A 24,747-nucleotide genomic window follows, 5' to 3' on the forward strand; every position below is an offset into this window, starting at 1 on the left:
AGAGGACAAAGGTCAGGCCTTCTCCTTCCTCTGCCCTCCATGGCTGAAGCAAATAGCAAGTGTTCCATTACCCCTTAGGTCAAAGAGGAGAGAAACTCAAAAAACAGTGGTTAAGATCTTTATGGGATCTGAAATTTCAAACATTTCCTAGAATGTTCCATACACGGGAAGGATGGTAATTTCTTCCCAGTCTAGATCCATAAAACTGACTAAAAAAATTAATTAGGAAGGAAGTTACATTTAATTTAGCAGTTTGATTCCAGAGCTAACTGTAAAACAAAAACAGAGATGCATTCGGGAATAACGGGTCCTCTTCAAGGTTAAGTAGCTAAGATTTCTTGGGCAAACTTTGTTATGTTACTAGAATCTGGGGTGGGGGGGTCTTCTGAGACTCTGAGGAGCCTTGAGGAAGGCCTTGAGCCTCGTGGTAGTACACAGCTCCTCGTGGACTGACTCCTGTTTCAGACAGAGGCTCTCTTTAGTGGATCTCACAGTCATGTTTGTCCTTGTAAGTGCTTAGTGGCAAAAACTAGAAAGCAATGGCATAGTTGTTATGTCACCTGCTGCTGCATTTTTAATTTGGTTTCTTAAAAAGAACAACAAACTTACCTCTTGTAATTAATTCAACCAATCAGGTAATTACTCCTCCAAGCTAGTGGAAACATATATCTGCTGTTTGCCAGGGTTAATGGAGCTGACCCCACCTGCTCGTGAACCCCAAGCAAATGCAATGATGTGACTGGCGCAGCTCAGCCCACCGAATGGATGGAGCGCAAGGAAGAAGCAAGCGAGTCTGTTCTGCAGGAGGCCCCGGCTCCACACACTCACCCTTGCCTCAAACACAAAGCAAGTGTTCACACCTGCTAGGATCTCTGAGAAGGAAACATATTCAACTTTAAAAGTTAGCCTCACTGCTTATCTGCCTGGAAGAACCATTAATTGGGGACAGCCAAGCGCTTCCTGTGTATCACCTCAGTTAATCCTTCCCATTACCCTTGAGACAGAGTCTACCCTTACACCCATTTCACACTTGAGGAACACAGAGCATTCTGGTAGGTTGGCTTGGGTGTCACAGCTAGGAAGTGGTGGAACTGAATTAAATCTAGGGGGCCTGGCTCCAGAGCTCAAACCACAACATTATATCGCTCTTTTCATTCGATCTGCAGACAGTTTTTAAAAACTGTTTTATGTTGAGGTTAAAAAAAAAAGGAGGTTTTCATAGAGGGGGGAAAAAAGCAAAAAGTAGATACAGGACGCATCTTCCATAAAGTGCTGCAGACTCAGTTTGTGGGCACGTGTATGGTAAGTCTAGCCTAGCTACCTTCGAAAGAGTCTGCGGTCTTAGAAGTCACAGTAAAGGGGTAATAGCGATTCTTCTGGAAGACACTCACAGACATCAGGCACGTTGTGGTAAAGCCTTGCTTTCTTGGAGCAGGTGCCAGCAAGGGACAGAGCCACATCTGGGACACGTAGCTCAGCTGGGGGCGGGGGGGGGGGCAGGGGAAGACAGGCTGTGCCAACACATGCCCAGCTTTCATGAGATTGACCATCTCAGGAATCTTCAGATTGTCCCTGGCAACCACCAGAGTGAAGCTGTAGGTGCTTCCTAAGCTGTTTTTCAGTTTCCAGTCGGCAGATTTCAGATATTCAGAAATTTCTTTAGAAACTGCCCTGCAAAGACTTCTGCTCTGGCCCTGAAACACTTTCCTGTCCTTCCTTTTGGGCTGTTACTCCCTTGAGGGCATGGGCAGTGTTTTTTGTTTGCTTTGTTTTGTTTTTGTTTTTGTTTGTAAAACATGCCTTTATGTAGCATGAACCAATTTTCAATGAACCATAGGTGGATTGTCTCCCAACACAGTGGTCAAAATATATACCATAGGCTACAGCAGGTTGACAAACTGTGAATCTGGCCTCGATTTTATGTGGCTCAGAGTTAAGAATGGTTATCACACTTTTAAATGTAAAACTGTTAAAAAAAAAAGTAGCCTTTGGTGAGAAGAGTTGATTTTGCCTCTTGACCTATAAACCTAAAGTATTTATTATCAGGCCCTTTACAGTATTTATTAAGCTGGCCCTTTGGTCAGCTTCTGGACTGAAACATCCCTGCCAGCTTCTGGTTGTGCCCTTTATGTGTGTATCCCCAAATCTCCTTGTACTGTAATCGTTTTTAATTCTGTTGTGATTACTGAGCACCTTTCACACTTTCTGCCACTTATCCACCTTCCTGTGCTCAGCACATAGCATCTGCCTCAGAACAGAGGGAATCAAAACATCCTCATTGAAGACAGGAGTTGTCCGTCCCATACTCAATGGTACCTTTCCACAGTGTATGTCGCTGTGGTCCTCCTCCCTGTGTTTCTCTTTATCAAACTCTTGGCACTTCTCCTTATCCCATGTGCCACTGTCCCTCACTCCTTTCTCTGAAACGTAGACTTGGGCACTGTTGTATACTCAGGATTAATTTTTATGCTCACTTTTTACTATAAAAATCTGCAGGTGCCAGGCATTTGTTTAGGTGCTGACAGTCAAACATGGGGAAAATACAGTCCTGGCCCTTGATGAGCTTACAATCTAGAGGCAATACCACCACCTCTGTTTGGAGACTAATGTAAACAGTAGAAAAACAGTGGAATCTAGATTTTTCTCCTTTAAAGCAACTGAATTATTTCCTGCTTTTATGTGACCTTTGAATTGTTTCCCCATGTCACTATCACTGGACGGGAAGATGGCTCCCAGTTCTGGATAAAGAAATGCAAGTTAATTTTATAGATGATTCCACAGGCATGACTAAGAAGAAATACTTTTGGGTAAAGTACAGAAGGTATTTTAAAACTAAAGGTGGCAGCTTTGGATCAGAATCCCACTTGAAACATAGTGATTGACAACTTCATGTTATTTTTCCCTTCCACTAGCCAAAACAGCCAAAACAAAACAAAACAAAGAAAACAAAAAACAAACCCAGAATTAGTTATAGCTTTGTAGTTTGAAATCAGAGAGCGCAAGGCCTCCAGCCTTGTTCTTTCTCAAGGATGCTTTGGCTATTTGGAATCTTTTATGGTTCCATATAAATTATAAGATGGTTTGTTCTATTTTTGTGAAAAATGCCACTGGAATTTTGATAGGGGTTGCATGGAATCTTGCAATAAGATTGCTTTGGGTCGTATGGACATTTTTAAGAGTATTGATCCTTCCGATCCATCAGCATGGAATATCTTTCCATTTATTTGTGTCTTCTTCAATTTCTTTCACTAACCTCTGGCGGTTTTCAAGAGAACAGGCAAGGGATTGATGGTTGCCAGAGGCAGGAGTGGGAATGGGGAGCCATGTGAGAGCTGCTTTGTTTTTAGATCTCATAAACGGAATAACAGTCTAAAAAAAAAGCAACTATGGCCAGAACTGAGAGGACAGAAGTGACACATAGACGTAGGCTGTACATTTCCGGATGCACACAGGCTAAGTTAAACTCTAAAGCAGAGGTAGGATCAATATTCTTCAATTTATATTCACATTTATTGCTACTCTTCGGTAGGTTGTGGGAAGTCGGCAGGTGTTTGTTTATACATGATCCACCGGGCGCTCGCGAGTATTCTCTGTGCCTGTCGCTCGACACTACCCCGGGTGCCCCGGTCACTGTCAGGACTACAAGGGCACCGTGAGCACTAGCCGGTTCTAGTGGCTGCGTGAAACCGAGACACGCACACCCAAGTGCACGCTCGCGTGAGTGCGCCAGGTGTCGTTCTCGGTGTGTACCTGGGGAGCGGCAGGGCCTGCCCTCCGCGGTGTCGAGCACTTACACACACATATACACGTGCACACAGACATGTACGGGACGGGCGCACACGGGCCCCGGCAACCCCAGGGGCGGCTGAACCTGCCACTTGCGTTTACACCTCGTCGGTGACACCTGTGTCCCCCTGGCGGTCCTACACTCACTGCCATCATGGTTGAGGTCTAACCTTCTCTCCGACCGCTCGGCCCCGCGGCGGGGGACTCCAGGCCTTCCGCGGTCGTCGCCGCGCTCCCGGCGGGGGGCGCCAGCTCGTCGGACCACGGCCCGGCCCCGGAGGCCACCTCGGGCTCCAGCTCCGGGCTCTGCACCGAGTCGGGCACCGACTCGAAGGCGCTGTTCTCCTCGTCGTCTTCGTCCTGCGACGAGAAGACGGTGCTCTCGGAGATCTTGGCGCTGTCCACGGACGAGAAGCGCGTGTGGCTGGCGAACCTGCCGCCGCTGTAGCAGGACGCACTGTGGCACGAGGCGCTGCGGCAGGAGCCGCTGTAGCAGGACGCGCTGTAGCACGAGGAGCTGTAGCACGAGGGGCTGCAGCACGACGCGTCGCAGGCCTCGCAGCTGTGGTCCCCGCCCTGCCGGGGGCTCGAGTCGCTCTCGCTGCCCGTGCTCGGCAGCGTGTCGCCGTCGAGCCCGTCGGCTGGGCCCGCGTGGCCCGGGCTTGCGGCGCCGCCGGGCTCCTCCCCGTCCCCCCCGAGGGCGGGGGCCGCGGCCGCCAGCGTGTCCGCCTCGCTCGGGCCGTCCTTGTCCGAGGCATCCCGCAGGGTGGCCTCGTCGTCGCTGGCGCCCTGGGCCGAGGGCAGGCTGTGCAGCAGCGCGTGGATGCGGATGTAGTGCGTCCGCGGGGTCTCGGGCTCCCCGCAGGCCGCCGCCAGCACCGTCTCCAGCTCGGACACCGGCAAGGAGCAGGGCCGGCTCTTCCTCTTCCCCGAGGCCCGCGGCTGCGGCCCGAGCTCCCGCGGCTCCGAGGCCGCCGCGTTGTCCTCCTGCGCCGCCGGCTCGCCCCCCGCGCTGCTCTCCGCCGCCTCCGCCGCCTCCGCCTCCTCCGCCCCTGCCGCCTCCTCCTCCGTGGGCTCCCCGGCGCCCGGCAGCCCCGCGGGGGGCGCCTCCCCGCCCAGCTCCAGCCGCTCGGCCAGTTCCTCGGCGCTCGGCGCGGGCTCCGCGTCCACGCACCCCGCGCCCAGAAGAGGCCCGGCCGCGTCGGCCCCCGCAGCGCCGTCCTCTCCTGCCTCGGTGGTACCCGCCGCGCCCTCGGCCGGCTGCACGCTCCGGCTCCCCGCAGCGTCCCCCGCGCTGCCCCGGCTGGGCGGCGGCGGCGGCTGGGGCTGCGAGCTCCCCGAGCTCCCCGACGGCTGCGGGGCGTCGGCCGGCGGCCCCCCGACGCTGCTGGCCAGCAGGCTGCTCCCGGGGCTGTCCTGGGTGTCCGCGGCCTCGGGCTCGGCGCTCAGGGAAACCTCCTCGTCATCTGCGGGCGAGAAAAACAGGTCATTTCTTCCAGAAGAGAGAGGCCTGTGGGTTTGGGGCACAGGTGCCCTCGGCCCGGCCGGGAACACCCCCCCCCCCCCCCCCGGAATTGCTGCCCGAGGGCACGGGATGCAGGAACTTTCCCAGAGGCCCAGGCTCCGGGGGGGCAAATTCTGTAACAATGAATTCTTATGTTAATGACAATTTGCAGTCGTGATATATTTCAAGGGGATTCACAGTGTTCGTTAAAATACCCAAACCTAGGGGACCCCTGGGCGGCTCTGCGGTTTAGCGCCGCCTTCGGCCCAGGGCATGACCCTGGAGCCTGCTTCTCCTTCTGCCTGCCTCTCTCTCTCTCATTAATAAAGAAATAAAATCTAAAAAAAAAAAAAAAAAAAAAATACCCAAGGCCTAGAAGGACCCCAGTTGCCGGCACACATGGGGGCTCAGCAGTGTTTGCTTGCCAAGAGGTTCCAGCGGCCTGCCGGGCGGGCGAGGCTAACACTTGCTCAGAGCCTTCCCTCTGGCTGGGTCCAGCCGGTGGCAGAAAGCTTAAGCCAGGGTCCTAGCAGCTACTGAGCAGAAAACGGCCAGTCGATGGAAGGGACCTCAGTCCTTCCTAGCTCAGACGGGGAAATAATGAGGCCTCGACGTCAACGTCAAGCAACCATTCAAGGAACAGCAACCACTGTTTACTTCTACCTTCCCCCAGTCCCTTGCCCTATGGGATCCCTGCCCGGTGTGAACTTCCCATTTCAAAAGCACTAGTGCAGGGCAGCCCAGGTGGCTCAGCGGTTTAGCTCCGCCTTCAGCCCAGGGCGTGATCTCGGAATTCTGGGATCGAGTCCCATGTTGGGCTCCCTGCATGGAGCTTGCTTCTCTCCCTCTGCCTGTGTCTCTGTCTCTCTCTCTCATGAATAAATAAAATCTTAAAAAAAAAAAAAGAAAAAGAAAACAAACAAAAAAACCCCAAAGCACTAGTGCAATGCACCCATCGAAGATTCACCATCTCTCTGGTGAGAGCCCTAGGGCCATCTTTACTGCGACAGTGAAGGAAGAGTCGATTTTATTTGCAGGATGAAGAAACGGCCCAATGTGAAAGGACAAAACAGGGTGTTTTCTTATAATCTGCATTATCTATCGGGCATGGGTAAGTACAGCTGGACATTAATGTGTGCGCAGAAAACTACAGACTCTGAGTCCTCACGGCCTCATTAGCTTTAGCAGCAACTCATACAAGTGGCTCAGAAGGACCAGCTTAGTTCTCAGCATGATCTGCACCTAGTATGGGGCTTGCCGGAGAACAGCAAAAGTAGAATTATGAGGCATCTCATCATTCTTATTTGGAAGTCTTTGGAATATGTTTTGGCTTGAAAAATGGAAAACTGGATGATTCTGAAGTTTTCTGTCCAACTTACACTTATTTTTCTCTGTGATAAATCCATTGTACAAAATAGTTCTTAAATAATATGATGTGTATCACATTCATTCATGTTTCTCATTCATTCATTCATTCATTCATTCCTTCATTCATTCATGTAGGCAGTGAGTAAGTGGCTATTGAACTCCTCATACGCAAGTGCTGGGAGTAAAATGATAAATTAGACATGGCTCCATACCCATGTTGGCCTCATTGTCATGTCCCCCTCCACTGTCTAACCCTCTACCTTGGGTCACCAGAATGAAGAGGAGCCTCTCAATCAAGGGGACAGCAACCTGGCTTCCAGAATAGATCACTGGCTTCTGGGCATCAAATGGAGAGGAGAGAGAACCACAAAACCTAGGACATGTCTGGAGAGAACCATGGTTATTGTATTTTAGAGAAAGGAACCACACCAGCACTAGGCGAGGACAAGACATGAAGTTCATGCCAAAAATACCTGGGTGAATGGAGGAAGTGATCTCAAATCGGAATTGCAGCTGTCCACTCACATGATCTGTTGGAAGCCTGCGGCCAAGTGTATAGCTGACCACCCTATCCCTAGAAGGAAATAAGCACCGTTACAGATCAGGTCAAAAGCTCTCCTTCAAGATTATACAGGATGCTTTCTATGCCAGTAGGTGAGGTAGGCAAGCCCAGGGAGACCCTGCTAATAGGAGGTGATGATCCACTCAGGGACATGGAAGATGGTCTTAAGGTAAATGTGGGAGAGTACATCTGCTTGAAGAAAATCCTTATTGAATATTCTAAAGCAGGAGTCAGCAAACTATAGCCAGGGCCCAAAGCTGGCCCACCACCTATTGTACAGCCACGAGTCTATTACATTTTAAAATGGTTGGAAAAAAGAAAATGGTTTAAAATGGTTGTGACACAGGAAAATTGTCTGAAATTCAAATTTAAGATCCCCAAATAAAAGTTTTATTGGAATGCAGGCATGCATATTATTTTACTTATTGTCTGGGGCTGCCTTCATGTTACAGTGGCAGAGCCGAGTAGTTATAACAGAGACTACATGGTCCACAAAGTCTAAAAATATTTACTATCCGGCCCTTTACAGAAATTCTGCTGCCAACTTTGTTCTAAGCCAAGAAAACCCGCAAAAGACAATGATAACAAAAAAGACATGAGTATCTTGGCTTGCTTTTCCTGTGCAGGCTGACATTCTCTAGTGCCCTTTATAATGGACATTGCCAGCAACAGATGCATGTCTTGCAGTGTATATACCTAATGTCATGGTGACTGGAGTGGTGTGGAGAGCCGTGGAGTGCTTCAGCAAAAGGCCTTCTGCAGGATGGACTGAAGCAAGCAAGACTTGGAAGTCGGTTTCCAATCCTACCACCTCCACCGTCCCACATACAGACTCTGAAACTCCACCCTGCAGTCTGGCATGAGCCCCTCTGCCCCCTCAAGGCACTTTCTTGATTACTAAGAAGAGACTTATCCAGGGGACTCGATTTAGAACTTTGCTCTTAGAGTTTCATCAACAATGCAGTTTTAGCAGAGTACGTTGCCCCCCACCTTGACCTAAATAGGGAAGGTAAATACTTTGGATATTCAAGAATTAACAAATCCATTTTATCCAATAATAACAAGACATAATCCAAAACCATTTGTTATGCAGATGATTCTGTATTCATTCTATTTATTCATGGTCATACTATAGTAAAAAGATAAATCACTGGCTGGTAGTGTTTTGTGTTTCTAGAAAATACCAGCATTATGAAACAGTGATCCACTGAGTTAACATATTTCTTTGGTACGCCATAGTGTAGTGTTTGAAGTTCCTAGGAAGTCCGTTAAGCAAAGCATTATATTAGGAAAAACAAATGAACCACAATATTTTGTTTGTTTAGAAAGGGCCTTGGTCAATATTATGAAGCGAATCTACCATGACCATAGGAAAGAGATCCTGAACCCAAAACCTAGTTGAAATTAGGTGATGCTTAAAGATAACCAGGTGGTGAGATAAAAATTAAATTTGCTATGCTTTGCATTTGTTCCAGGCTTTTTTTTCCTTTGCTTCTCATTCACTTTATCAACAAATATTTTTTGAGCCTGTGATATGTGAAAAGTGCCACGGTTGACACAAAGCATGTAATGCATAGGCCTGCCTTTAAATGGCTTACTTACAACCAGCTAGAGGCGTAAGGCAAGACTAGTCAATAAAAAGTTCAAGGCAGCCAGTGACCTCCCACGTGAAGCTGAGGTGGTCCAATTATAGGACTCAGGGGAGGCAAGAAGCCAGTTTAGGGCTGGGGTATTATAGGCAAGGGAATTGACGGAGCCTTCTGAGTTGCCTTTACTTTAAAAGCCATGATGACGCTATTAAAAAAAAAAAAAAAAAAAAAAGAATGGTTTAGAGCACTTTAGTCTCCATGTGCCAGGGACTGCTTTACATTCTTTATGTACATTTGTTTGTTTGTTTAATGCTCACAACTATAGATGGAAAGTGCAAACACCGTATGTGACATATGGCTGTAGCTCCATCAATGTCTCTCCCTTTGTCTTGAAAGTTAATGGCATGTCAGTATGCACAAAGCTGCACACATGCTATAAGGTTCTAATTATATGTCCTGATGATAATCATTAGCAATTTCAAAGTTCTGAAATCACAAAAGCTTTAAATGGAGACACTTAGAAATTCTGCAAGTTCTCCTCATTCCTTCGATATCATTCTAAGGGTTACATTGTATAGCATAGCACAGCATTGCATACATGTGTGGCCAGAGAGCTAGGCCTAGCATTATCAAATATAGTTGCTGTTAACTAAGGAAATATATACTATATATAACTATTTCATCTGGTGAAAGTCCATTTTAAGGAGAATCATGAGAGGACCTGAATGTAAAAGATACAAACAGAAACATTCTTATACACAGCTGATTCCTACAAAGAACAAAATTGCTGTTGTCCCTGAGAATTCATGCTTTTAAAACTTCATACATATTATCTAGCTTTTTCTACAAATACTAGCGTATTCTAAGTCTCTCTACTCTAGTAACCCAGCATTTAATCTTGTTATAGAAACATCCAAAATGATTAAATCCTACACACAAGCAGAAATAATATTCTTCATACTAATACACATTTTAATTTCTACCTGTATAGAAAAAAGTGCTTCTAAGGGCTTCTTTCAATATTGTCTTAGGATTTTCTACTGTCTTCCATAACTAACCAGTAGTACACAAACAAGAAGAAAGGGAAGGATTTGCTTAATTGAATGCTGTGGCTCAAGCAACATAATTAATGAGGAAGCCAAGGAGATTCAATACCACCATTTTAGTTTGAGTCTCCATGAGACTATATTGTTGCAGCTTACAGGCTTCTCTTGGCCTGCTCGCTGAAGCCTTAGTGATATTGAGGTCTCAGTCACAGGTTTACCCTATGGCGTGTCTTTCCAGGAGTCTTTGTACGGGCATCGACAGCTTTCCCAAGAAGCGCTTGATGATGGGGCGACTCTTAGCAAACTTGTCCTTCACCTCAATTTCCAGAACATCAGTGGGCAAGGACACAAAGCTGAATTGCTGCAATGAAATAATATGTCACATCAATTAACTGAGAGGTTCAAGGGCTGGCCAATTCCCAGCCCATCTATCTTGGATGAAGTTATTATAAAACATCCCAGTGACAACATATATATTGAGGTCTTAGAAATCCTGTGAGCCCTGTTTGTTCAGTAAATGAATAATAACAACATTGAGGTACTTTTTTGATGGTTAAAAATAAGGCTTTCTCTGAGTTTCAAATAATTAAAAACAATTCACCTTAAAGAGGAAAAATCAACTTAGGCCTCACTATACTAAAGGTTTAAAGAAAAGAACACATTTAAAGAAAGAATAAGCACTAACTCCACCTATAATTAACGAAATGCACTTTAAACCATAACAAAATATCTCTTTTTCGTGATTGTAATGGCAAAGATTTAAAAACGTTTCATAGTACCCTGTGTTCTTGAGAGTGGAAAAAGAACTCTCACCCACTGTATTGATGTACAATCCCATTCAATTGATTTAAACATTGGGAAGAGAATTGGCAATATTTATTGATATTTAAGCTGCAAATTCCCTGCAAGTCAGAATTCCAATTCCAATTTTAGAAATTTCACCCTGGGATTAATTTGCACACTTGCTCAAAAGACTAGAAACACCAAAAATATCTGCTAAAGATAGCAACCAGTTAAATTAAGGATAGTAAATCTTTGAAATAGAAAACTCTGCTGCCATAAAAAAGAAACAGGTAAATATGTACCAACATGAGTAGATATTTGAAAAATAAAATAAAAGAGCAAGATGGGGATCCCTGGGTGGCTCAGCGGTTTAGTGCCTGCCTTCAGCCCAGGGCGTGATCCTGGAGACCCAGGATCGACTCCTGCATCGGGCTCCCTGCATGGAACCTGCTTCTCCCTCTGCCTGTGTCTCTGACTCTCTCTCTCTCTGTGTCTCTCATGAATAAATAAATAAAATCTTTTTTTTTTTTTTTAAAGAGCACGATATATAAGAATGTGGAGAGTGGGATTTCATTTGTACCTGGAACTGTAAAGAAAATGCCTTAAAAAAAAAAAAAAAGAGAGAGAGAGAGAGAATGCCTGGAGGAGTACTCCAAACGCAACCTTAAGAGGTAGGCTAGTAAGGAGGAGACAAAGCAGATCTTTTTCATTTGATTCTAAATTGTTCATTTTTAAAAATAGCATACTGTATGACTTTAAAATAAAGGCAGCAATAATTAAAGAAAGACTGTAACCATCAAAAGTTGGCAAAGCCAACAATGAAAAGTGTAGAAAATGAACAAACAACCTAACCTTATGCCTAAAGGAGCTAGCAAAAGAAGAACAAACAAAACTCAAAACCAGCAGAAGGAAAAAAATAATGATTAGAGCAGAAAGAAATGGTATAGAAAGTAAAAAACAACAGAACAGATCAATGAAATCAGGAGCTGATTCTTTGGGGAGAAAAAACCCCATAACAATAAAATGGATAAACTTCTAGCCAAATTAATCAAAAAGAGAAAGAGAGAGAAAAAGGACTCAAACAAAATCACAAATGGAAGAAGAGAAATAACAGCCAACACCACAGAAATATAAACAATTGAAAGAGAATATTATGAAAAATTTTATGTCAACAAACCTGGAAGAAATTGATAAATTCCTAGAAACATCCTACTAAAGCTGGAAAAACTGGAAATTTGAACAGACCAATTACTAGCAAGGAAATTTAATCAGTAATCAAAAAACTCCCAACAAACAAAAGTCCAGTACCAGATGGCTTCAGAGGAGAATTCCACCAAACATTTAAAGAAGAGTTGATACCTTTTCCTCTTAAACTATGTCAAAAAGGTAGAAGAGGAAGGAAAACTTCCAAATTCATTCTATGAGGCCAGTATTACCCTCATACCAAAACCATATAAAGACAACAAAAAGGGAGAACTATAAGCCAATATTTCTGATGAATATAGATGCAAAAATCCTCAACAAAAAACTAGCAAACTGAATTCAACAATACATTAAAAAAAATCATTCAGCACAATCAAGACGGATTTATTCCCAGGATGCAAAGGTGATTCGATGTTATCAAATCAATCAGCATGTTTTTCACATCAATAAGAGAAAGGATAAAAAACCATATGATAATTTCAATAGATGTAGAAAAACATTTGACAAAATACAATACCCATTAATGATAAGATCCCTCAACAAAGTAGGATGAGAGGAAATATACCTCAACATAATGAAGGCCATGTATGAAAAACTCTCAGCGAACATCATACTCAGTGGAGAAAAACAGCTTTTCCCCTACAGTCAGGAACAAGACAAAGACATCCAGTCTCATCACTTTTATTCAACATAGTACTGGAGTCCGAGCCACAGCCACCAGACAAGAAAAAGGAATAAAATGCATCCAAGTTGGTAAAGAAGAAGTCAAACTTTCATTATTTGCAGATGACATGCTGTTCTATATAGAAACCCAAAAGACTACCAAAATAACTGCCAGAACTGATAAATGAATCCAATAAAGTCACAGGATACAAAGCCAATGAACAGAAATATGGTACATTTATATATACTGATAATGAAGCAGCAGAAAAAGGAATTAATAAAACAATCCATTTATAATTGCACCAAAATTAATAAAAGGAACTAGAAATAGACTTAACCATAGAGATGAAAGATCAGTAGTCTAAAAACTATAAAATATTAATGAAAGAAACTGAGGAAGGCACAAAGGAATGGAAAGACATTCCATGTGTATGGGTGGAAGAACAAATATTGTTAAACTGTCTGTATTATCCAAAGCAAGCTACAGATTTAATACAATCTCTATCAAAATATTGACAGCATTTTTCAGAGAACTAGAACAAACAATTCTAACATTTGTATGGAATCACAAAATACCATGAATAGCCACAGAAATCTTGAAAAAGAAACTGCAGATTTCACAATTCTAGACTTTATATTACAAAGCTGTAGTAATCAAAACAGTGTGGTAATGGAACAAAAATAGACACATAGATCAATGGAACAGAACAGAAAACCCAGAAATAAACGCACAATTGTATGGTCAATTAATCTTTGACAAAGGAGGAAAGAATATGCAATGGGAAAAAGTCTCTTCAGCAGATAGTGTTGTGAAAATTGGACAGCAACATGCAAAAAAATGAAACAGGACCACCTTCCTACACCTTGCACAGAAATAGATTCAACATGGAGGAAAGATCTAAATGTGAGGCCTGAAACCATAAAAATCCTGGAATAGGGCACAGCCAGTAATTTCTCTGACATCAACTACAGCAACATTTTTCTAGATATTACCTCTGAGGCAAGGGAGATAAAAGCAAAAATAAACTATCAGGACTATACCAAAATAAAAAGCTTCTGCACAATGAATCAACAAAATTAAAAGGCAATCTATGGAATGGGAGAAGATATTTGCAAATGACATCTCCAGTAAAGGGTTAGCATCCAAAATATATAAAGAACTTGTGAAACTCAACACCCCAAAAACAGATAATCCAATTTAAAAATAGGCAGAAAGCAGGGACAGATATTTCTCCAAAGGAGACATCCAGATGGCCAACAGACAAATAAAAAGATGCTCAACACCACTCATCATCAGGGAAACACAAATCAACTCAATGAGCTATTACCTCGCACTTACCAGAATGTCTAAAATCAACAACACAAGAAACAAATGTTGACAAAGATGTGGAGAAAAAGGAACCCTTACCACCTGGTTCTAGTGAGAATGCAAACTGGTGGAGCCATTGTAGAAAACACTTTGGATGCTCCTCAAAAAGTTAAAAATAGTGCTACCCTACAATCCTGTAATGGCACTACTGTGTATTATGCAAAAAAATAAAAATAAAAAACACTAATTCAAGATGATATATGCTATGTTTATTGCAGCATTATTTACAATAGCCAAATTATGGAAGCAGCCCATGTGTCCACCAGTAGATGAATGGATGAAGAAGATGTGGCATATATCTAATTCAGCCATAAAAAAGAACGAAATCTTGCCATTTGCAATGACGTGGATGGAGCTAAAGAGTGTAATTGAAATAAGTCATAGAAAGAAAATGCCCTATGATTTCACTCATATGTGGCATTTAAGAACAAAACAAATGAGCAAAGGGGAAAGAAAAGCGAGAGACAAACCAAGAAACAGATTCTTAATTACGGAGAACAAACTATGGTTATTAGACGGGAGGTGGGGGGAGGATGGCAGAAATAGGTGATGGGGATTAAAGAGTACATTTACCATGATGACTACGAAGTGATCTATGGAATTGTTGAATCACTGTATTTTGTACACCCAAAACTAACATAACACTGCATATTCACCATATTGGAATTAAAATAAAAAGTTAATAAATAGAAAGAAAAGGAGAAGGAGGTACATGTTGGCATTGTCTAGCTCCAACTGAGAGAAGGGAGTGTTAATCATATTGAACATCACAGTACCCTTATTCAAGGGTTGTAGAGCATCTGAAATATATAATTATTTCCTTTTATTGTGATTAATTTCTTAATAGCAGTCTTTTAACTTTAGCTGATTTCTCATTGCAGACATTAAACATGTTAAATTTGGCAGCATTAAAATCTCCTCTGTATCATGACAACAGGCTAAGTCATGCTGCAGTAATGGCCAAATTCCAAGTCTCAGTGACTTCTGATGGTAAAGTTTTGTTCCTTGCTCACACTGCCATTGAGGGCGGGCAGAGGGCTCTCTGCTCATTAGTTAGTCAAAGAACCAGGCTGATGGAGCAGACATTCTTTCAAAAGTTGCCAGGCATAGTGACAGAGGAAAGAGAACTCTGGAGGGTCTTCCCCCCTGCAAAAAAGTGTTTGCTTCCAATCTAACTCCTCATCAGGACTAGACACATGTCTCAGCCAACCCCTGGGACAAGAAAATATGATCCTATAGTGTGTCTGGGAGGTGGACAGCAGAAATATTTGGCAAATAGCACGAATGGTTTCCATACCTCCATGTAGTGCTTCTAATTTTCATTACACATTAGTATAGTTTGATTCTGCACAATTCCTAAGAACCAGTCATTCCTGGTACTAACAACAGAATTTATGGACAGGCTAAGCTGGAGGATCAAACCAGGGACAGGTACTTCTCTAAGAAGGCCTATGTTAGCAAGAATACAGTCCCACCAACTGTCTCAGGTCCTCAAAACCCCTATATCTTTGATCCAGTAATTCCACTCTGAAGTGTACTGTTATAAATATCCTAACTTAAATGCTCAACAATAGCTCAGGTACATTGTAGTAAATGCATATGATAGAATAGTTTATAATTTTCTAAATTATAATAATTTATATTTGAGTTACATATATAATTACAATATTATAACATGTTAAACAAAAGATATAAAATGCTTGTTTTACAATGCTAAGTGATAAGAGCATCCTGTTCTTAATATTTAATTCGTGATCACAAGAATATGAATTATATGAATTTAAAAACTGGAAAGAATTACAATCAGTTTTAATAGTAGTTGTCTTGTCAAGTAGGATTGTTCCCCACATTTCTCTAATGAGCATGTATTATTTTCATAACGAAAAACGTAATCACCTTTATTAAAACAAGAGTATTTCTGGTTATAGCAGCCTACACTGGACACCAAAGTCAACTTAGCAAACTCACTCTGAAACTCAGTAGCAATGCCTGAGTTCTTCCCTTCCTCCACAAAGATTTCCTTCTCAGCCTCTCTTCACGTATCCACTCCTGGACTCCAGGCATCACACTCTCCCCACTAGGCTCTCACTTCCATTCCACAGTTATTGGAGTTCGTGTAAAGCCCCAGCTACTGAGGCTCTTTAAGAACCAGTGAGCAGCTCTGGAAAAGTAAACATCTATCTACTCATGAGCAAGCTAATGTACCAGTGAGCCAGGGTGTTTCTCCTGGAAGCTTCTGCTGACCTGACCCCTGAAGAACCTTTGGAGTGACATGGAACTTAGCTCTTATTTTTAGCTCTGCATATCCAAATTCTTGAGTCTCATTCACAACTCCCCACCCCAAGCTCAGCATCTTCAATTGTAGAATGGGAAAAGAAGGCTCATGCCATGTGAAATTAAACTGTATTCTTTCCTTCCAGTTCCGCTCTATCCAGACTCTACCTGCCACATCCACTACAGATCCTCCTTAACTTACAATTAAGTTACATCCTGATAAATCCATTGTAAGTTAAAAAATTGTAAGTTGAAAATACATTCATCTAACCTCCTGAACATCATAGCTTAGCCTAGCCTGCCTTATACCTGCTCAAAACACATTAGTCTATGGTTGGACAGAATCATCTAAAACAAATCTTTTTATAATAAAGGTTTGAGTATCTCACATAATCTATTAAATGCTGTACTGAAAGTGAAAACAGAATGATTGTATAGCCACAGAATGGTTGTAAGGGGTACCAGTTGTTGGTCCTCATGGTCACACGGATGGTTGGGAGCTCTGGCATCACCAGATAGACTGAGCATCATTGGACAGTATCACACACACATCCCTAGCCCAAGAAAAGATCAAAACCAAAAAGCTGAACTGCAGTCTCTATTGAATGGATATCACCTTTCGTGCCATCATGAAGTCAAAAATTGTTAAGTCCAACCATTATAAGCTGGGGATCATCTGTCTTATCTCCTTCACCTTTTGACTTTCTAATTATTGTACTTTTTTCAAATTTACTACCTCCTTTCAGCTGGTCCATAAGGACCAATAACTCTACAACTATTTGTAGTAATCTATAAGGCCTGGTTCAAATGCCTAAAGCACAGACAAATCTATAGTCCTACTGTTAAATCTCCCTCTATCTTTCTACCCAAAGAAATGGCCTAATTATTGGCCAAAAGAGAAAGTTTTGAACTGTATCTGCAAAATATTTTTTTTGAAAAGATGCATTGTTGCCCCAAGCCTTCTCTGTTTTGGGAATTTTATCTTTTTTTTTTTTTTTTTTTTTTTTTAATCCTAATTCACCTGTGAAAGAAAACCAATGTGGCAAATGAAGGAGCTAATCCTGAACATTCTTAGGGTCTAAAGTCTGGCCATTTCCCACTTCATCCTCTTCTGCTCGTGGGCATCTAAGAGCAAGTGTAACATTGTTGGGGAATGCAATAAAAAGATCACAGATTGAATGGTGCCTGGATTACTCAATTGGTTAAGTGTCTGACTCTTGGTTTTGGTTCAGGTCATGGTCTCAGGGTCCTAGGATTGAGCCCCATGTTGGGCACCATGCTGAGCCAGGAGTCTGCTTGAGGTTCTCTCTTCTTCTCCTTCTGCCTTTTCCCATTCTCTATCTCTAAAATAAATAAAATAGATAAATCTTTAAAACAAAACAAAACACCTATTTACCTGTGAGCTGGACCCAGACACTCAGAGTCTCCCCACCCCCATCCTTGGAATGTGGGTTTGTTTGCCTTTCTCATTCCCAGAGGCTGCTCCAAAGACATAGCCTTGAGATGGTGATATGATGTTGAAAATAGCTGCATGGTAAATGTGATTAAACCCAATTAGGGCCTCTTCAGAACCTTTTAAGATTTAGAGGGCGGGTGTGGGGCTCCATTCATCTTGCTGTTGCCCATGACAAGCCTCACCTATAAGTTCCCTTTGTTATTGTTAAAACTGCTACCTACCAAACTGGAGTGACAAGCCTCTTTCTTTGCCTCTCCCTGCCCTCTACCTATGGGGGTCCGTTTTCAAATTACACTGGTGGAGCTCCCTGGAGAATTGTGAATCTACAAACATACTTGGACCAACCAATACATAAATGGCTCCTTATCTCTGCCTAAACATGAGATTATCCTAAACGAAGGAACTCCTGGTGTCCCTAAGGTCAGAGAAGTAAAATTCCACAGGTCATCTTTCCATTAGAACATCAGATTCCCTTTCCTGTCTGTACTTAGGTAATAATTGTCAGATCTTGTACCTTTGGGCGGCAAGCACAGGAAGAAAGCTGTCCCAGGTCCAACACCTGGATGTAAGCTGGAGTGATACATGCAGCACTCCTACAGCATCAAACCTCTTTTTGGTTAAAAGTAAACTTGACACAAAAGTAAGCTTTCAAACACAAAGTAAACATTTTGCTTAAGCACAGGTTGTTGGAACTCTTATTTTTTGCTTTGCGCCATTGGTACTCAGTTCTGGCTCTCATTCGAATAATCTGGGGAGCTTTCACAAAAATATCCATAACTGGATCCCATTTTTAACTACTTAAATTAGATTTCCTTGGGGGTAGAACTGGGCACTGGTAGTGTTTCAAGCTTCCCAGTTTACTTTTCTGTGCACCCAGAGTGAAGAGCCATAGTTCTCTCAATAATAATCCATTTTAACTTCAAATAATCTCATTGTTAGGAAAATATTCCTTAGATCAAATCTAAATCTTTTTCTGTGGCTTAAATATTTAGTCCAGTAATTCATAACCTATTCTTCAATCCCTAGTTTAATAATTTTTTATTTTGGTCTTGGCATTCTTAATAATAACAGTGCATGGTAGTGAGCCTCTATGCCCAACAGGTGCCAATAACACCTAGTTATGAAAACTAAAAATGTCCCCAGACATTCCCCAATGTCCCCGGAGGAACAAAATCACCCTTGTTGAGAACCACTGATGTAGGCCTGCCATCTTCAGTTTTCCAGAGAGATGTTAGGACTGCTGTTGCAATCGGTGGGGGGATTTATTTATTTTGGTTTGCACCATTACTCAATAGGCTATTTATGTAGAAAGAAGATACTTTATTTATTATGTTCCATTTTGCCTCAGAAAAAAAAATATGAGGCAGATCTTTTATAAAAAGAACTTCCATGAATTGAACTCATTGAAATAAAAAGAGTAGCTAACTAACAGGAATATTTAGTTGGCAATTATGTAAACTGGCAGCAGTTCTACAGTGGGCAATTGAGGCAGAAATTAGGAGTGTCACTAATAAAGGAACCAATGACTCAGAAGAAGGGGAATGTTATACACTTACTCATAAACACTTGCAGAGCACTGGCTCTGAGCTAGGTCCTGATGGCATGGCATCACCCTTAAGTCCTGGGGCCATAGATCTCTAACTTTAAGAGTCACAATGTTTACACTGAAAGTAGACCACCATAAGATAGGAAGTGCTAGAGTGAGGATCCCCAAAGGCTCATCCTGATGGATGAATAGAAAGAAGAGCCATGATGATGGGGAGGAGCCTGATGGACAAGTAGAGATGACTTCCCAGAGGATGTGAAGTTTTAACTGAATCTGAACACATAAGCAGACATCTGCCAGGTCAAGAAGATGTGGGAAGAATGTCCCAGGGAGAGAGAGTGGCATGGGCAAGGGATTGAAATTCACAGAATGTACAGGTCTCTTTGGGGACTGTGGGTGGCTTAGTATGTCTGGGTCCTAGTGGGGGTCATGTTGTGAGATACAACCAGATAGAGAAGTAGGATCCAGACCATAAACAGCTTCCTGGCCAGAGGCTGGACTTATTCTAAAGGCATCTGGGAGCAACTGAAGGATCTGAATCATGCAAACAACAGATACCCTGACGTCTTGCATTTGAGGAATGTAGTAGTGCTGAGGAGGTAGCCCATATATATATGTCAGACCTGAGGATGGGCAGGTCAGGTGAGACAAGTGAGATATGGGGAGAAAGCCTAGCAGGGAAGGAGGAGAGGGTGACAGATTCGTTGCCTGGCTAAATGTCAGTGAGAGCCATGGCATGTGTGAGAGAAAGAGGCCAAAAATTTCCAAGATTGGATTCCCAGGATTGAGAGTACGTGGGAGGACTGATAGTTAGGAATGGAGAGGGGCTGAACGACTGGATGTCCCAAAGTAATCAGAGAACAGGGTAATGGAAATAAAGGGTTGGGTAGGGAAGGACAGTTGACTGTAAAGAGAGACCTGGAGACCTTGTGATATTTTAACAAGATCCAGGGTGTAAACATTGGAATGGGTGGCTGGTGATGAATGGAAATGCAGGTCAAGGAAAGTAAGAAGGTTAAGGAAACTAGGACGTCTGATAGGTCATTTATATGGAGCATGATAATTCATAAGAATAGTAGGTCTTGGGTAGAAAGGGAATATGTTACCACAGATAGAAAGGTCTTTACTGGTCACGTCCAAGTGAATAACAGGATTCATTATTGCCTCAATGTAGCTAAGATGACATAGATATCAAAGTGAGGATGATAGGATAATAAAAAATGAGGAAATAGTTGTCAGAAATTTAAGAGACACGTTCCACATGATTTGGAAAGTATTTTTCACTTGGGTGTTTAGAGTATGAGAAAAGATGACCCCAGTCTTTGGTAGCAGAAGTAGTGTTTTATTTATAAACTTACGCAAGTTGGGAAAGGTTGAGAACTGAAGAGTGGTAAGGATGGTTAACTTTGCTTTTGAAGAAGTAGGAGGTTATCCAGGAGAAAGGCAGGGACACCAGCTAGAAGCCAAGATTATAGAATTCATGGTCTGGTGAAGCAGGTCAGTTAGAAGGGGCATCTGGTTTGGCTTTCCTCTATTGCAGTGGGGCATGATGGGGAAATAAGACACCAGCTCTGTTCACAAAAGGCTGCCTCGAATCACTCAGCCAACACTATTATTCATTGCTAATGAAACTTAAATGGACCAGGTCTGCTGCTTCTTGTACAGAAGTTCTTCAAGGAGGAGGAGAGCAGGAAAAAAGTAAATGGAGCATGCAAACTGCAGCTACTCTTCCTTGGAATCTTGCATGGTACATGGCTTTCAATCCAGGTGGTGGCACTATTCTTTAAGTTTAAAAAGGGCCCTTGAAAGCAGGGCTGCCTAAAGTCAAGGATAGAAAAACTCCACCAGTAGAGCAATAATTGAATCAAGAGGAACTTTTTTGTCTCCCCTAGCAACATCACAGGGTTTTATACTAAGAAGTGGTGCCCCAGGAGTCTAAGTGTAGGGGAAGACCCGCCCCTTTAAGCGATGTGTGGCTTGACTCCGTGCTAGGAAGGAAGTGCTAGAGATAATTCTGCTGGGACATGAGCCTTGTAACTGCAGGGAATCTGTTTTGCTCTTGCAAATTTGTGATATATAGAAAGTTTCCATTTCTTCGTATGCCTAAGAGCAAATGAACTAAATTTTGGCAGAGCCTCAAGTAACTCCATACGAGCTTCTAAGAATCTTCAGCTTCAGAATAGAGTATTATTAATTTTAATTGTAGGTACCGCTATGGCAAAATTCGGCCAAGATTTACTTGCGGCTTGGTTGAGTGGGAAGCAAGATCTGTATGTGTGTGCATACAAATATGTAATGTGAATATGATTACATATTACACATAAAATATATAAAATGAAAAAGTATATATTATATGCACATGTATTCTATCTATATCTGTATCTATACCCATAATCTTATCTGCATCTATATCTCTAATCTTTTGTTCCTGGAGATGATGCCCTTAAACTCCTATAAAGAAGAAACAGGATTAGATTACTAGATTGGAAACAAAGACTAAAATTTGCTGTGTGATCATAAGCAACTTAACTAAGCTTTCTGTCCCTACTTTATGGTACCCTTAACAGAGGAGAAAGAAAAGAGCTCCTCTTTCATCTTCAGCAGCTGCACATGCTTTGTTGGTAAATTGTCATCTTCACTGATGTGGTTCCTCACCTGCGCACCTGGGGCCACCCTGACTGCTCTCTCACCTGCAGACGCCCCTATCCAGTCATTCAGAATCTCAACTTTCTTACTGACTCTCCATTCTCCCTCTTCACTGGCTGCACTGGCCTAGGCACAGCCACTGTCTCCCTGTCTTCAGCTTCTCTTTCATGCTTGCCAGTAAAGGTTTGTCTCTGAAACACAGGTCTGATCATTTCATTCTCCTGCATAACAACTTCCTTTTTCTTCTCATTTACAGGATAAAAATCTAAATTTCCTAGTGAAGTATCCAGCTCTTGCCAACCTTTCCAAGTCCCTTTAACATACTTGTTACCTGAAGACCTCATTTTCTTTCATATATTTTCAAGACTTACTATTTGCCTGGAAGTTGTTCCTTCCCAACTTCCTTACCATGCCAACCTCCTACTCATGCTCTAAGACCCCATTCACATAAAGTCTATTCTGTGAATCCTCTTCTGACTTTGGGAACCACCAACCAAGGCAGTGATTCTTTCTTCTGCTTCAATATCCCCTCTATAGTCTATTTTCTTGTGGTTGGTTGGTTGATAAGAATGCACATGTACTATCTGTTTTTAGTAAAGCTTTTTGCATGCAGAAGCCACATATTACCTTTGCATTGAACACATCAATAAATGAGGTGATTAATGGCTGGCTACTTCTTGAAGTAATTCCACTCCATATGAGACACCAATGGTGCAAAAGTGAAATACAATCCAAGCTTGTGGGTGAGCCAAAATATTCTATGAACACTAGACTGAAATGTCAGTGCCCAAGCCACACTATTGTTCTACAGAAAACCTAAGGATTACACTACAGTGGACTTCTCTGAAATAAAAGCAAAGTGAAACTCTTCATTTGGATACACGATGTGGATACTCACTGGCTGTTAAAGATGAATAATAAATGAGGTAGGAAGAATTCTGAGATGACCCCCTCCAGATTCTCCTTTCCCCACTCATCCCATATTATCACCTCCACAGTGTAGGTGGGACTTGTGAACATGACGGATGTCACATCCATGATTACATTACCAATCAATGGACTTTGAATTAATACAAAAGAAGATAATCGGGGTGGGCCTGACTCAATCAGGTGAGACCTTTAAAAAGGACTGGTCACTTTTTGAAGTCAGAGAGATGAAAAGCATGACAGGGATTCGATGCAAGGGAGAATCTTCATTACTGGCTTCGATGATGGAAAGAGCCACATGGCAAGGACCAGAGAACAGCCCCTGGTAGCTGAGAGTGGTCTTCAGCCAACAACCAGCAGAGATCTGAATTCTGCCAACAACCCTCATGATCTTATGAACAATCTTTCCTCTAGACAAGCCTAGATGAAGACACAGGTCCGCTAACACCTTCATCTCAGCCTCTCAGACTTTGAGCAGAGATCCCAGTTAGGCTGAGCCCAGACTTCTGACTTATAGGACTGTGAGATATTAAATAGCTGTGGTTTTAAGTTGATAAATTTGTGATAATTTGTTGCATAGTAATAGGAACCTAACACAAAAAAAGTAGGGTAAGTAACAGCAGGATGAGACTCTCTGAATATGTATGTGGAGTTATTTGTTGATAGTATTTAATTCAGTGTACTGTAGTATCTCCTGAACTGGTTGCCATAGGATGGTGAGCGTTCCACTGCCTGCCCCTCAAAAATAAAAGAAAAAAGAGAGAAAGCTCTAATAAGAAGCACTGGGCTAAACAGCGGGAATAGTTCTTTACTGGCAGGTGATGTAGGGGTTTTAATTATACAAATGCACACCATGAATCTGCAAGATAGAATGGAATGTTTCCATATTTGACTGTGGCACCTCTCATGTGTGCATGCATGCATGCATGTGTGTGCACGCATGTGTGTGTGTGTGTGTGTGTGCACGCTATTGCATGGTAGACTGCTGTAAAGTAGATCATAGTTTGGGATATTGGTGTTTGGCGTCCAGTTATAGTTCAAAGTGCTGAAGGAAAAATAACCATCAATGTAGAGTTTTATACCTATTAAACTCTCATTCAAGGTTGAAGTAAAAATAAAAACATTTTCAAATAATAAAGACTTGGAGATTTTACCAGCCACGAATTTTCAGGGACTTTTAGATGAATAAAATCATGGCATCAGATTAATAAAAAGAGACATAAAAATCATTTACACATAGCATATAGCCTCTGACAAGGACAGGATCATTGTCAGAACATTCATTTGTGTGCATTTTGTACATATTTTTATGAACTTCATAGAAATACATAGAAAACATATATAATAGGTACTTTCTAGAAAAATTTTAAAACAGATTCAAGAGGAAACAGGAAACCTGAATAAATAATATTATATAATTGAGTTAGGAGTCAAACATTTTGTCACCAAGTCACTTTACAAGTAATTTTTACTAAAACTTCTGGGAATAGATTATCTAATATAAACTGTTCAAAGAAATTAAAGATTATAAAAAAGAGGGTGCCTGGGTGGCTCAGCAGTTTAGTGCCTGCCTTCAGCCCAGGGCATGATCCTGGAGTCCTGGGATTAAGTCCCACATCAGGCTCCCTGCATGGAGCCTACTTCTCCCTCTGCTGGTATCTCTGCCTCTCATGAATAAATAAATAAAATCTTTAAAAAAAAGATTAAGAAAAAGAGACAGCTACCCAAATGATCTGCTGAGGATAAGTCATCTTTGATACAAACTCTATAATGTTACAAGAAAATTGAAGACATCGTATTTACATAGATGGCTGCAAAAATCCTAAATAAACTTAGCTGCAAATCAAAAACAGCATTTGTATGAAAAATATCAACTGTGTCTTCCAGGCTGAGGACTACCTGTGTGCCATTCCTCTGAGATTAGAACCCCTTTTCTCCTCATTCATTCCTAATGTTTTCCTAGAGGGTGCATAAAACTTTGAACATTCATTTTCTATGCTAACTTTATCTTTGTACTAAAAAATT

General features: G+C 42.2%; 1 protein-coding gene across 5 annotated transcripts in view; it reads right to left on the reverse strand.

Annotated features, from left to right (window-relative positions):
• HECW1 (HECT, C2 and WW domain containing E3 ubiquitin protein ligase 1) overlaps positions 1 to 24,747 on the reverse strand; it is a 448,536-nt gene that overhangs the window by 106,924 nt on the left and 316,865 nt on the right. For all 5 annotated transcript variants that reach the window (XM_049096371.1, XM_025449281.3, XM_049096372.1 and 2 more), the window contains 3 exons: positions 10,074 to 10,216; positions 7,132 to 7,232; positions 3,957 to 5,252 (listed from right to left, as the gene is read on the reverse strand). In XM_049096371.1, the coding sequence (XP_048952328.1) occupies positions 3,957 to 5,252; positions 7,132 to 7,232; positions 10,074 to 10,216 (1,540 nt within the window). The remainder of the gene's footprint in view (positions 1 to 3,956; positions 5,253 to 7,131; positions 7,233 to 10,073; positions 10,217 to 24,747) is intronic.

The sequence above is a fragment of the Canis lupus genome, chromosome 18 (genome assembly GCF_003254725.2).
Source record: "Canis lupus dingo isolate Sandy chromosome 18, ASM325472v2, whole genome shotgun sequence".
Classification (NCBI taxonomy): Eukaryota; Metazoa; Chordata; class Mammalia; order Carnivora; family Canidae; genus Canis; species Canis lupus.